Source organism: Megalobrama amblycephala, linkage group LG2 (assembly GCF_018812025.1).
Source record: "Megalobrama amblycephala isolate DHTTF-2021 linkage group LG2, ASM1881202v1, whole genome shotgun sequence".
NCBI classification, from domain to species: Eukaryota; Metazoa; Chordata; class Actinopteri; order Cypriniformes; family Xenocyprididae; genus Megalobrama; species Megalobrama amblycephala.
Window position 1 is genome coordinate 11,338,618 of NC_063045.1, and position 15,588 is coordinate 11,354,205.

Consider the following 15,588-nt stretch of genomic DNA (forward strand, 5'->3'; position numbering starts at 1 on the left):
CCATGCATCGTGCTTCTGAAACTTGGACCCTCAGATTTAGGTACACTGTCAGAAAAAAAAGGTACGGCGCTGTCACTTGGGCAGTTCCCTATAAGGTACAAAAGTGAAAAGGTACATCTTTGTACCTTACTTACCCCTTAATGGTGCATATTAGTACCACATATTAGTACTTTAAAAGTGCATATTTGTACCTTAAAGGTACATATTAGTACCTTTTTTGTACCTTAGGGTACTGCCCCAGTGACAAGCACGCACCTTTTTTTCTGACAGTGTACAAAGCGACCTTCCAGGTCATGAGGAGGCGCCAACAAATCTGTAAAAAAAAAAAAAAAAAAAAGGGTTTGCTTTATGAGCCACTCTGGAAAGCTAATATATTGTATTCACAAATTTTATGCAATTAGCTTATCATAAGCTTGCAAAAATATCATTAAGGTATAGAAATGTATGATATAATATTGAAGTTTGTTGTGGATGATTGTCATGAGGTCATTACCATTAAAGAGGAGGGATGGGAGTTCACATGATCCATCTGGCAGTTTTTGGAATAGCATTTAAAATGTCCTCAAATGGTTAACAGGTTAAATAGCAGTCTCAGGTGATTTTTATTAATACAATTAAGTTAGTTAAGTTGGTATGAGCCACCAAAGTCTTCAAAAATGTAGAAAGTAACACAAAGTGAAAATAAAGTGATATTTTGGGAAGGTTATGGAAATGGTAAATACACCATACTAACATGAACCAATAATAAAACATGGACACTGCTCCTGATGAACTGAATAACATGGAGCACTCAAAAGGGACATGGAGATGAAAAACATCCATTCACTCACAAAAGTTTCTAAGGGGAATGGAAAACTTCTATAACTAATGATCAAAACTAACATTTTTTTCATGACCGTATTCCTTCAGAGGATTTGTCAAATCAACACGCATTAAAATTGGACAATAAAAGTTGTTGATAAAATGAGTAACAAGTTTATTCAAGCATTAGTTGGTGAAGAGGCATAAAAATGAAGTAATATGAATACAAAAGAGAGATATTTCTCTCACTTTAAAAAAATAGTCAAACCACCTCAAGAGAAAAAGAGAAGCGAGATCTCAATCTCACACTTGTAACTGCCTTTAAAATAAACTCTGATCACAGAGACAACTTTTGATGATGTTTCTTTGTCCTGATTGATATGGAAAAGAGCTTTTATTGCCCAGCATATTATTGGGTCACGTTACACCATGATTTTAGACATTTTTGTATGCCTGAGTAGAGAAGATAATTGATTGAAACTCTTGTCACATGGATGGCAGTTTTACAGCTTCTCTCCAGTGTGGATCTTCTCATGTCTTTTCATGTGTCCTGCCTGACTGAATCTCTTGTCACAGTGTGAACACTTGTAAGGTTTTTCTCCAGTGTGAATCCTCTGATGCAGCTTAAGTTCATCATCTGTGAAAAAGGTCTTCCCACAATCAAAGCACATGTGATCCTTCACACCACAGTGTCTTTTCTGGTGTATTTTTAAAGTACTCGACAGAGTAAAACTTTTTCCACACAAAGAACACATGTGAGGCTTCTCCTTTAAATGAGTTTTCAGGTGGTTCTTCAGGGATGCTTCCCAAAGAAAATTTTTACCACACTGATCGCAGTTAAATCGTCTTTCTCCAGAATGAGAATCCACATGCATTTTAAGAGTGCTTGCATGTCTGAAACTCTTCCCGCACTGATCACATGTGTACGGCTTCTCTCCAGTGTGGATTTTCATGTGTGACTTAAGAGATCCTTTTTGTGTAAAACTCTTCCCACACTGAGTGCAGGTGAAAGATTTTTTGGAACTTTTCAGTGAAAAATTTCGCTCAGTCTGTGAGCAGACCTGATGATGTTTCTCTTCCGCTTCACTCAGTTCTTCACTCTCATCATTCTCTTCCATCAGGACTAAAATGAAAGTAAAAAGCTTTTTTTAGTAAATCATAACAGAAGAGAGAAATGTAAAAGGACAGGACATGAATGCTGGAAAAGTGAACCCTGATGTATCAGAAAGTAGTAATTGCTAAACAAATGTTTGAATGGGATTGACTACATTCATCAACTCTTACCAAAGTTACCATAAATCATAACTTCTGTAACAATATCTTGCTCATAATTTATTAAAAAATATATAAAGTTTATCAGTAACTTTAAATGACAATTCTCTAATTTATGCTAAAGAATGCAAAGTTTATTTTTAGAAATTAATAAAAGCAGTCATGCGATTGTGAAATGTTTACAATTCATGAGGTGTAAAGTGTTAAACAATTGTGCAAAACTGTGAAACAGAAATAAATGTAAAATAAAAACCGCTCCTCTAGTATTTAGCCAGATTTCCTGATGTTGATAGTCAACATAAATGTTTCTTAAACCTCTTTTCACCGATTTGTTAAAAAAAGGGTCAATTTTGTTATTTCAACAGTTAATTCACAGCTCCTAGAGGTTTTTTTTTTTTACTACAACCTCTAAATCTGGATGAACTGCTGGAAATTTTAGAACCTTAATGATCTTCCACATGATTAATGATGGATCAAGAATAAACACCAACCTCTTTGTTCTTCAGTATCTTCATGCTCCATTCTGCAGGACTCTGGATCACTCATGTTCCCACTGTTCAGCTCTGTCTTCTTCACTTGTAGACTGATGGGAATACTCCAGCATTTATTGGTGAACTGTTGTAGGAGGAGCTTCACTGAAGATTAATTGGTTTTTAGTTCGCAGTTGTTTTTACACGAAACACGGTTTATCACAGACTATAACAATACATTGTAAATATCAAAAGTGGTCTGTTGGCACCAGTGAAATGTGGTAGTTTACAGGTGATCTGAATGTATCAGCATAATGAATGAGGTGAAAACTGTTGAGATATAGAGGCTGTTAATAGTGACTCCTGAAAGCCTTAAAATCAGCAGAGATTTTACTTTATTATAAGTGTTTGCAGTAGAAACACTCTCTTCCCAGTAAACACAAAACGCTTTTACAACTTTTCACAAACCTGGCCAAACTGCAACTTTTGTGAGGCGTTAAGTGGTAATTAACGTAAGCTGCACGTTGAAATAAGATGTTTAAATGTAGACGTCACAGTATTTACGTTGTTTGTGTAAAAATATAAGTCATGTCAAAATATAAGTAGCCTAACATTTTTAACATTAAAGCGATTCAGTGACTGAGTAATACTTCGGTAAAGTTGGTTTTATATTCACACATTCGGACTTCTGATAAATTCAGACTTTCCAATAAATGTGCAATAAATTAATGTTTGCGAATTTTAAGCACCGACATGATATTGACAACCAACGATTGTCAACTTACAACATTTTTCACAGTCGATCAAAATAGGCAAGTATTGTTTTAATGGCATATTTACTTGTGAATGTCCACTGAATGTCCAATGTAGTGTGATTAACAAGGCTATTGAATACGGATGGCCGAATGTGCGAATATAAAACCAACTTTACCGAAGTCTGAGTCATGTGAGACCGCTGTAGACAGCCTGAACATCAAAAGAACTTAATATATGAATGCTTACTTTTGTCTCCTTCATTTACCTGATATATTTGAATCCTCCTATCAATAATTTATTTGCTGTTTCATTGTCCATACACGAACGGGAATGATGGGTAAAGGTTTAAAAAACGTTATACAAATTATTTCGGTTGTATACTGAATATGTTGTTGATATATTCAATTCACGTTAAAGACCCGGATAAATGTTTGATCGTTTTACACTGGTTTATGCAGTTTTACAATCTCTGATTTAGGCTACTCTTTGTGCTGCGATTGGGAAGGCAAATTAATACTTCGGTAAAGTTGGTTTTATATTCGCACATTCGGACTGCCGCTTTCAATAACTTTGTGAATCTGCATTAAAAAAGGCTAATTTAATTTTATTATCGTTACTGACTGTTATGAGCACAAAGTACAACACAATTTTCTGTAGAACTTGACAGCAAACAAACACACTTACCTCTATGGAGTGCTGTGACGTCATCGTTAATCTAAGGAACCATCTACAAAGTGCAAGTTTCGATTGACAGCGTGCTAAAGACTCACTGTCCATGGTACTTAAGTCTAGTGATGGGACGGTTGATACCGAGGCTTCGAGGCACATATTAATTAATTTAGATGAGATTAGTTTATATTAGATATAAATGATTCAAGACAAGAGTTATTCCGTATGTCACGGACTTACGAAGCTTTAGTCAAGTGCTTTTTCAAACCGTAGATCTGTGATTTAGATGATTTAGATATGGTGGAGAAACAAGTCTGACCACCAGATGTCGCTAATGCGCACTATGTGGAACTGGAACTGTGTGTGTCCATCAAAACAGCCTTAAGCCTTTGATACTGAACTTCTTCAGTTAATATGACTTCATTAAACACTTTTCATTTGTTCTTTACATTAATATAAATATTTTACAACTTCTTTTGAAAGGCTGTGAGTGTGTTTTCAAAAGCTATTGAACTGGAACTGTCTGTGTGCATCAAAACAGCCTTAGACCTTTGATACTGAACTTTTTCAGATAAAATGACTTCATTAAACACTTTTCATTTGTTCTTTACATTAATATAATATTTTACAACTTCTTTTGAAAGGCTGTGAGTGTGTTTTCAAAAGCTATTGAACTGGAACTGTCTGTGTGCATCAAAACAGCCTTAAGCCTTTGATACTGAACTTCTTCAGATAAAACGACTTCATTAAACACTTTTCATTTGTTCTTTACATTAATATAAATATTTTACAACTTCTTTTGAAAGGCTGTGAGTGTGTTTTCAAAAGCTATTGAACTGGAACTGTGTGTGTTCATCAAAACAGCCTTAGACCTTTGATACTGAACTTTTTCAGTTAAAATGACTTCATTAAACACTCTAACATCAAGATGGAAATATCCTTAAGGCAGACAATATTTAAGGACATTGACGAAAAATACTTCAAAATACCAGGCTACATACAGCATTTCAGTGTGAATCGGTTCATTGTTCATTTGTACTCTGAGTTGGGGGATCAGCATTCTTGTGCATCATTTGCGAAGTAAGTCTCCTGTGTCCCTCTATCTTGATGCCACTGGTGGTGTAGTGTCAAACATTCCAGAACAGCCAAAACCGGTGTTGTAATATGCGCTCACTCTTCCAGGAAATGCAGGTCGAGATGCACCACCACTGCCTATTTGTGAAACGCTCTCCAATGAAGCACTCAGTACCACCAATCACATTTTGGCTCATGCAATTCACTTTGCATTTATCAAAGTACACCCAAATAAAAATTCACCAGGTCGAAACTGATTATAGCTGGGCTTTAATACAAAGTGTGATGTTCGCTTTCAACAAAGAGCACATCAGCACTTACCTCAACAGAGCATATGACTTCTGCATGAACAAAAAAATCAGTGGATGAAATGAAGTCATTACATTTACATTTACATTTATGCATTTGGCAGACGCTTTTATCCAAAGCGACTTACATTGCAATATACTATACATTTGTATCTGAGTGTGTGCAATCCCTGGGATCGAACCCATGACCTTGGCATTGCTAGTGCCATGCTCTAACCACTGAGCTACAGGAAGTCATATACTGTACTACACATTTGCTCTGCTCACATCCTGAAAGCTGTCAGACAGGCAATCTGTAGGCAAACAGATGACAAAGGACTGAGAAACTTTGCCACATATGCTTTCGCAAGACTTCAAAATGCCAGCAACATGACTTAATAAAGAAAGGTGTTCCGTGCATTATGTGCCTTGCTCACAACCCAACAAAACACAGACCTCGTCAAAGAGAGTCTGCGTATTTTGGAGAGTGTCATTTCAAGATCCAAAGAGGAGCCACTGGAAGAAACTCCCCAATCTGAAGACTGGGAAATGTGTGAAAGTGAAGACAGAACACATGCAACGACCATCAGTGGCAAATCACCATTCTATGCCTTTTTTCAGCAGATTATGAAAGAGGTGAAGGAAGAAATGGTTGATGATGACACAGGGTTGGCAACAGAAGTCAACCCATACTTTTGTCCAGGCATTCTCACAGTCCTCTTTGATATGTACCTTGCTATCTTTCCTCTTTGGAGTGGCTTGCTGTTGGGAGACCTGATGGATGAATGTCATGAACAGTACATGGAGACAATAAAGAAACAACCAAAAACAAGAGATGCCAACTGTCACATTGAAAGGTGGTTTGGAATTGTCAAACATTCCATAATGCATAAAGAAAGAAAAGTCAAAACAGGGACCTTCATAAGAAAGATCATCAAGCATGAACTTCCTCAAAAGCTTTTGCGGCAACCTGAGGAACCTTTGAACCTTGATCAATCTCAAGAAACTTGGAAGAAGAAGGAAGACCGTTTCCCATCCACCGAATCCAAATTCTTTTCTGTTCCACATAAAATACCTGCTCCCCAAAAAGAGGATCAAGAAGGATGTGGAAGTGGAAACTTCAAGTTCTGATGCATGTCAGCCTCCTGCAGATGGACTCCATGTAGATGAACAGGTAATGAAGTCATTAGAACAAAACTTTAAACTATTAATTGCATATATGAAGGTACGCTATTATTTACTCTATGAACTTCATATCATTACAGATCCAAATACTATTGAAGAAGAAGGAACATACAGAGCTGCTAGTTGTTGTAATTGTTCAGTCTCCTAGCCAGGATCTCGAGTTCCTTTTACATCACAAGGAATTCAATGCACTGAGGCCACATGAATGGTTATTTGGAGAGGTACACATTACAGAACAAAAATCTAAATGCATAATTACAATTATATTTGTATGTAACAGTAAATGTTGTCCTCAATGTATGTCAATCAAGTAATGTGATTCAAATTGAAATGCTTTATCATTTTAGACTATTGAGTGCTATTTCAGAGCTGTACTTAATAAGGAGGATGCAAATCTCTACCAGCTAAGCCATGACACCACAGGTGTCATTTTAAATGGCACAAGAGAGCAGATGGAACAGCAAGGATTTTGAAAAGTGAGTGCAACTACTTATGATATTTAATTTTCACATGTACACTGCACAGACATGATCTTTTGATAAACAGGTCAACTTAGAGCAATATGATGGGGTCATCACTTTTGTCAATATCACCAAAAATCACTGGAGGTTTGTGGTAAGTAAAAGAGTGCTAATTTCAATGATAAGCTACTACATATGCCCATTTAGACATGTTTGATCTTTCAGTGACATTTATTTGCTAATTTATTTGTTTCTTTTTATCCAATTTAGTTTGTATATGCTCAGACTGACACCCTTTTCGTGCTTGACTCTCTGACTGGTACAAATGAAATGAAACTAAAAGGCATGCCAAAAATTCGGGTATGATAGTCTGTTTTAAAAAAAGATATTTAGCATGTGTAGATCCAAAACAGTAATACTTTTTTACTAGCAAGCGCACACCCTTTCTGCTCTTTGTTCATGTATGATTATATTTGTGGAGTGAGACATGCTTGTATTATGCTGTATTATAATCAATTTTACTATAATAAAATCTTCTTCAAAGGCAACTATACATTAGTGTTTTACTTTCTTATTATTTTGAACATTATTTTGTTTGTTTTTATAAAAAAATTCATAATCATTTATAGTCATGTATGTAGTTGTCATTGATTTATCATTATTATGGTAGTACTTTAAAACATAAATAATTCACAGAAACAAAACATAAATGACTGGTTAATCAAACATACTCAAACATACTCATAGTGTTTAATATAGTAATATTTACTGTAAAAGTGTAGTTTGTACCCTTAATGTCTAATAAAGCTATTTTGTATTCACACACTATTAAAATTAATATCTTTGGAAAAAAGCCTCATATCAGTGTAAAAGACATTTACAAATATTTATCTCAATTTAAAGAACATAATCATGGTGTTTAATGTACAAATATTGCCTGGAAAAGGATACTTTGTACCCTTAAACTGTAATAAAGCTATTTTGTATTGACACATTTCTAAAATTAATATCTTTGGAAAAAATTATCATATCAGTGTAAAAGAAGTTGCAAAATATTTATCTCAATGTAAAGAATATAGTCATAGTGTTTAATATAGTAATATTGACTGGAAAAGTATAGTTTGTACCCTTAAAGTCTAATAAAGCTATTTTGTATTGACACACTATTAAAATTAATATCTTTGGGAAAAAAGCATCATATCAGTCTAAAAGAAGTTGCAAAATATTTATCTCAATGTAAAGAACACACTTATAGTGTTTAATATAGTAATATTGACTGGAAAAGTGTAGTTTGTACCCTTAATGTCTAATAAAGCTATTTTGTATTGACACACTTCTAAAATTAATTTCTTTGGGAAAAAGCCTCATATCAGTGTAAAAGAAATTTACAAATATTTATCTCAATGTAAAGAATATAGTCATAGTGTTTAATGTACACATATTGCCTGGAAAAGGATACTTTTTACCCTTAAACTGTAATAAAGCTATTTTGTATTGACACATTTCTAAAATTAATATCTTTGGAAAAAATTATCATATCAATGTAAAAGAAGTTGCAAAATATTTATCTCAATGTAAAGAACACACTTATAGTGTTTAATATAGTAATATTGACTGGAAAAGTGTAGTTTGTACCCTTAAACTGTAATGAAGCTATTTTGTATTGACACATTTCTAAAATTAATATCTTTGGAAAAAAGCATCATATCAGTCTAAAAGAAGTTGCAAAATATTTATCTCAATGTAAAGAACACACTTATAGTGTTTAATATAGTAATATTGACTGGAAAAGTGTAGTTTGTACCCTTAAAGTCTAATAAAGCTATTTTGTATTGACACACTTCTAAAATTAATATCTTTGGAAAAAATTATCATATCAGTGTAAAAGCAGTTGCAAAATATTTATCTCAATGTAAAGAACATAGTCATGGTGTTTAATGTACAAATATTGCCTGGAAAAGGATACTTTTTACCCTTAAACTGTAATAAAGCTATTTTGTATTGACACATTTCTAAAATTAATATCTTTGGAAAAAAGCATCATATCAATCTAAAAGAAGTTGCAAAATATTTATCTCAATGTAAAGAACACACTTATAGTGTTTAATATAGTAATATTGACTGGAAAAGTATAGTTTGTACCCTTAATGTCTAATAAAGCTTTTTTGTATTGACACACTTCTAAAATTAATATCTTTTGAAAAAAAGCCTCATATCAGTCTAAAAGAAGTTGAAAAATAGTTATCTTAATGTAAAGAACAGTTGAAAAGTGTTTAATGAAGTCATATTAACTGAAAAAGTTCAGTATCAAAGGTCTAAGTCTGTTTTGATGGACACACACAGTTCCAGTTCAATAGCTTTTGAAAACACACTCACAGCCTTTCAAAAGAAGTTGTAAAATATTTATATTAATGTAAAGAACAAATGAAAAGTGTTTAATGATAATTTTAACTGAAGAAGTTTAAAACATAAATGACACACACAAACAAAACATAAACGACTGGTTAATCAAGCTACTTAATACAGGGTTTCAGAGTAAAAGTAAAGTTGGCCGCATATTCACAGATTCCAATTTCCCGGATCAATAACGTGTGCGCTAAACGCTGTTACTGCACAAATAACACCTCTTTTTAATCGTAGTAACATAGACAAGCAGCAACAGCCTTATTTTCCTCAAAACCAGCTTTCATCCGCAGTGGAAAACACGCACTGATCTCTATACGCACACGGTTAAGAGACAGAATGAAAGGAACCGTCTGCAAAGTCCTACGAAACTCCAAATACTTTACTTCAAACAGTCAAGAACCTCACTGTAATACAATGTTGGTGATTTCTGTGCAGGATTCCACACCACCCCCCTTCACCGCTGGAAAAAAAAAATCACGAACGTAGGCTATATAAAGGTATCTGTCACATCTGGAATGATGATCTGGCGTGGAATGATCATAAAATCTAGGCTAGGCAGGTCAGTTAACAAAATACCGTTTAAAAAATTACTATTAAAACGTGGTGGAAAACATTTGTATCTTTCATTTCCAATGTGTATATCGTAATGTATTACCTTGAAAAATATTTATTGTCAAATGTGTTGAATGTAAAGTCCTCTGAGGAATTACACCATTCAGTGTGAATTTATCTGAGAATATTCTATGTCGGTCCATGGTCCATGTCTATGTCGTCATCCAAAATACCATTTGTGGCACAGCAAAGTGTCGTGAATCATCTCTAAGACGCTGACGCTCTGACACTTAAGATGTAGTTCACTTAAATTATGACTGAGATGCTTCATAAGTAACTTTTAAGCGCAGATTTGAGGCAAGATTTTTTTCAGCAGTGTTCTTGTGAGTAATTGTCAGATGCTTGATAAATATGGGTTACCATGATGGTGATTGGTGGTTCCAGTAGTTGGCCACTAATCGTTTAAGCGTTAGGTTTATGCTTGGCAGCTGAATTGGTGTGTGTTAAAACACAATTGAAGCAATAAACTGAGGTGGAAATATATGAGTAGAATTATGGGTAGTTCTTGTTTAGATGTCATTAATTATATCTTGTTTTATCAATTAGTTTGAAATATAATAATTAATATGAGCCCTTAATATATTTATTTGCAAATCCGGTGATAGTACAACACGGATTATACCTGTACTGCAGGATTTAAGGAAAGAGTACTCTAATGAAAAATATAGATATCAGTAATCAGCATATGAATCTCAACAATGGTGACAATAAACAAAATATTCATAAAGATAAATTCGACATAAAAAGCGAATAAAACACAACAAAAATCACAGCAAACAACTATCGTTTTCCAACAATAGTTAGAAAAAAATATATTGTACAATTCAGTTGCATTATTTATTAATAGTGTGATGCATTCTGGGAGTTTTTTTTTGTTTACCATGGTACCCAGCATGCATTGCGGCATGAAACTTTGGTCACCGTTACTGAGAATCATGGGTTGATTGTTGATGTGTTCTTGTGTCACTGCAGAAAAGACTTTTTATTTTAATTTATTAATATAGTACATGTTAACAATTACATTCAAATTAACACTGGATAGTAAGGAAAATCCACGATTCTTATATAACCATAATTTCCGATCTTTTATCTTTTCATAATATTACAATTATTGATATACTGCAAACATGTTTGTTAAACAAACTGTCTCAGTAATCAAAGAACGCCGTTACTTATAACAAAACTTTAGAGACCAATAAATGGAAACATCAATCACCATCACGGTAACCTTAAATGAAAGAAATATAAAAGTTGTGTTAATTATCAATAAGAACTGCTGCAGACGTCTGACAGAAATAAATGTCAGTGAAGTTAGTAATAAGTGAAGCTGGTAATGCTGTTTGTGGAGTTCTTTAATCCTCCTCTGCTGAGATATTAAGAGATTTAATGTATTTTGCCTTCAGTTGATTTCAGGCTGGTCGATTTGTTGCTATAAGTTGCTAAATTACGTCATCACGTAGCCACAAACGCAAATCTCCGTTTTTGTGAAGTAGACACATAAAAAAATAATTTTGTAATATGTTCAGATTTTGTAATATTTCAATATAGATGTGTTCATAAAAAAGGATATACAAATATGATTTGTAAAAGTAGTAACATCTTTATGATCACATAGCCTATTACTTTTTTAAATGCAGTAGCCTACAAATTGGGTGAATAAACATTGTGGTACCCTACCTTTCTCATAAATGTCCAGTAAACCATCTTGAAAAAAAGTTTTTACACTACTTTTTGAAGTGTTCACCCAAGTTAAACATCCTGTTTGCTGTTATACTTTGTGAATGCTTGTCAATAATCTGATTGATTCAGTACCATGGACAGTGATAATTCTGCAGGACTGTAAACATCCTTCAATGCACATGATTTGTGATGTTGTGAGAGTTTATTGTTAAACGAAGGTGTCATACAACAGGAAAATATAAAGATAGTTTAGAAGTTTAGCCATTTATTTTATTTAACACGTGGAGAACACTGTTTTTATTACCACTTCAAACCAGAGAAACAGAGGTGAATAAAACAGCAATACATGGGCTGTATGTTCTGTAGGTATAGAAACAGAAACAGAAAAATATCTATATTCTATATTGTACATAGTTGGATAAAATGTAGTTGTCTGTTTGCACAAAATAAAACAATATCGAACTTTTGAGACGCTCCCTATGTGGTTTTCCGCACAACATTGGACATTCAGCAGACATTCAGCAAGTAAGTAAGCGATTATACAATATATGGCCGTCTTGTTCGATTCTGGAAAATGTACAGATTGATAATAATTAGCTGTGAATAGCATGCCATGCTTTGTATTTGCAAATATTCACTTCAAAGCACATATAATTAGACAAATCTTAAACGCGGAAGTCCGAATGTGCGAATATAAAACCAACTTTACCGAAGTCAAATTAATGTCCCATATGGATGACGTCTGTACGCTGTCTATAGGTGCGTTCACGCGGCCTCGTAATTCCTGTAGTTACGAGATTCTAGCTTGTAAAAAGCGTTTACGTCCTCGTAGCGCTCGTAATTACAGCTTGTAAGCTGGGAGTTTTCTGAAAGCTCCCACATGTACCACGTGGCCGCTGTACCTGACCGCTGTAGAATTCATTCAGGCGTTGATAGTGGTGCCATAGAAACGCATCATTCCCAGTCCAAGGACCAAAAGGACGTGAACAGCTCCGAATATAACGTCACGTGTTGTCATTTCAAGATTCCGGTAAAGCCTACGAGGTGGCGTGAACGCAGCATATGTCTATATTATACAATACCATAAATCTCATTTAATTTCAGTCATGTGTGATGAGAAATATTATTTATTAGGAATTTAAAAAAATAAATAAATGGAAAGCTTTAAATGATTTGAAGATTTTGCAGATGGTTAAGCAGATTCAGTAGATAAAAATGAGCCCGATCATACGAAAATGCGTATCAATACGAGTGTGCAATGTCGTGGAATGTATAACCCGCACGCCAAACTCATTTTGGCGTGCGTATGATACGCACTTTATGGCGTATTATACGCACAAACCCCCCACCCCCATCTTACCCAAGAGCGTGTCTTACGGTAAGTTCCAAACGGGATATATCGCCCTCTGAAGGGCACTTCGAAGTGAAAATAATCATGGCCGCCTTAATGAAGGGTCGTTCCAAACCGAAGTGCTAAAAACTGGCCACTTCTAAGGGCCCTTCATAATGAAGGATTTCGAAGGGTACAACTGATGGACACTTTGGGCCCCCATGATCCTTTGCACATGGAAGTTCTTTGACATCACAGAATGGTTAGGAGTTCGATTTTACACATAAATGTATGTATAGTATTTTTAGCCTACTACTGTAATATTTATATGAGTTAGATTTGGTACATTATTATGGTCAAAATGACATTGTACTTCAACATAAACATTTACAGCTCCCTTTATTAGTCCATTTAAATGTTTCAAATACATAGACACAATATACAATATGGTGCGATAAACCAAAAATAAATAAATAAACTAACGTTAAACAAAGGGCGCAGCTTGCACAATCTACTCTTGCTTGATTGTCTCGTTAAGATGACGCAGAATTGCATTCCAAAAAAAGTTTTTCTTTTTTTTTTTTTTGACCCCTACACCCTTCATCCCTTCGAAGCTCTCACTCCAGAGGGTAAACCCTTTGAAGGGATTAGGGCATAGGGATGAGCCCTTCTGAATGGAATGCAGGGATATACACGCATAAAGTGCGTAGCCTATATATGCACGCGAAAAACTGTGTATCATATGCACGCCAAAACTAATTTTGGCGTATATATTCTACGAGATTACACACGCGTATTGATACGCATTCTCATGTGATCGTGTTGGTAATAAAAGGAGTAACAAGTTTAATCATTAGTTAGTGAACAAAATTTAAATGAAAACGAAGTCTATGTCATCTAAATCCTTTTCCCCTCCAATAGAGGCTTTATAGATAAAAGTTGTTGAAAAAATACAAGTTTAGTCAAGAATTGGTTGAACAAATATATAAGTGAAGTAATAACTTTAAAAACCAATGAGAAAGATTTCTCTCTTTATTGACTTACAAGGTAGCCAATGCAACTCAAGAGAAAAAGAGAAATGAAAAATCGTCCAGTTGAAATGATATATCTTACATCTGCATTAGGTAAATATGTTATAGTAGAGCAATTAGATGTTCTAAGCACAACAATGAAGAAAAAGTATGTGTATATGTCAAAGACTCTTCTTCAGCTTCCTGCTAAACATACAAGTACAAGAACATTTTGTATATGTAAAATAACCCCTTCTACTTTCCTTCAATACAACATATAATACAAAAGTAAAGCATAATGATTTAAACAAAGTCTCAAAACAAAATGATAAGTAAAAAATTTCTAAGGATGCAGCATGGCATTACAATAGGCTGTATCTGAAGATGAATTTGAACATGATATCATGATTTCAGACATTTGTTTTTTGAATGATTGAGTAGAGAATTTGAATGAGTGAAACTCTTGCCACATGGAATGCAGTGATACGGCTTCTCTCCAGTGTGGATCCTCTCATGTGTTTTCTGATTTCCTGACTCTCTGAATCTCGTCACAGTGTGAACACTTGTAAGGTTTCTCTCCAGTGTGGATCCTCTCATGTGTTTTCAGATTTCCTGCCTGACTGAATCTCTTTTCACAGAGTGAACACTTGTAAGGTTTTTCTCCAGTGTGAACTCTCTGGTGCACTTTCAGTTCAGCATCTGTAATAAAGGTCTTCCCACAATCAAAGCACATATAATTCTTGACACCATGTGTATTTTCTGGTGTGAATTTAATTGACCCATCCGGCTAAAACTCTTTCCACACAAAGAACACATGTGAGGCTTCTCTTTTGTATGAACTTTTAGGTGCTTCTTCAGGGAGTCTGCGCCAAAAAAGTTTTTACCACATTGATCACAGTAATATGTTTTTTCTCCAGAATGAGAACGCAGATGTGATTTAAGAACAATTGCTTGCATGAAACTCTTCCCGCACTGATCACATGTGTACGGCTTCTCTCCAGTGTGGATTTTCTTGGCCCAGGTGAAAAAATGTACATTTCAATAATGTACTTAAAGTACTTTTTGCGCAGTAATTTTGTAATTAATATACTAAAAATTCTTCTTAAGATCATCTTAAGAACATCTAAGTGTACTCAACTGTGCTATTTTGAACACCATGAAATATGAACTAAAATGTGCTTTTAATATACTATCTCTGTATTTAAAAGATTTATTTATCAGCACTTGTAGTACACTATGGGTTCAAATGTACTATAAGTGATATCTAAATATTTTTTTAAATACAGAGATAGTATTAAAAACACATTTTAGTTCATATTTCATGGTGTCTCAAAATAGCACAGTTGAGTACACAGACTAGCCTATATAATAAAATACATTTTATATATCAAAAGTGGTGATTATGCAGTTTGCCTCAGTCTGTTGACACCAATGATATGAGCTTTAAGTGGCAGTTTACAGGCGACTGAAGACATCAGCATAATGAACGAGGTGAAAACAAGAACTATTGACATGCAATATAAAGGCATTTCAGCAGCTGTTAATGGTGACACTGATACAAGCCTCATCAGCAGA

At 34.4% G+C, this 15,588-nt stretch overlaps 2 protein-coding genes and 1 long non-coding RNA gene across 3 annotated transcripts in view; 2 read left to right on the forward strand and 1 right to left on the reverse strand.

Moving 5' to 3' along the window:
• Positions 1-15,588, forward strand: part of LOC125263588 — a 378,279-nt gene that overhangs the window by 332,169 nt on the left and 30,522 nt on the right. The window lies entirely within an intron of this gene.
• On the reverse strand, positions 953-3,948 carry LOC125263595 (gastrula zinc finger protein XlCGF49.1-like). Its single transcript, XM_048182653.1, has 3 exons — positions 3,546-3,948; positions 2,565-2,688; positions 953-1,924 (listed from the first exon to the last, which is right to left on the reverse strand). Exons 1-3 carry the CDS (start codon positions 3,558-3,560, stop codon positions 1,305-1,307), a joined length of 759 nt encoding a protein of 252 aa, XP_048038610.1. The 5' UTR covers positions 3,561-3,948; the 3' UTR covers positions 953-1,304.
• On the forward strand, positions 6,604-7,295 carry LOC125263608. The gene is made up of 3 exons (XR_007183857.1): positions 6,604-6,735; positions 6,862-6,990; positions 7,061-7,295. It is a non-coding gene; the product is annotated as an uncharacterized LOC125263608 (long non-coding RNA).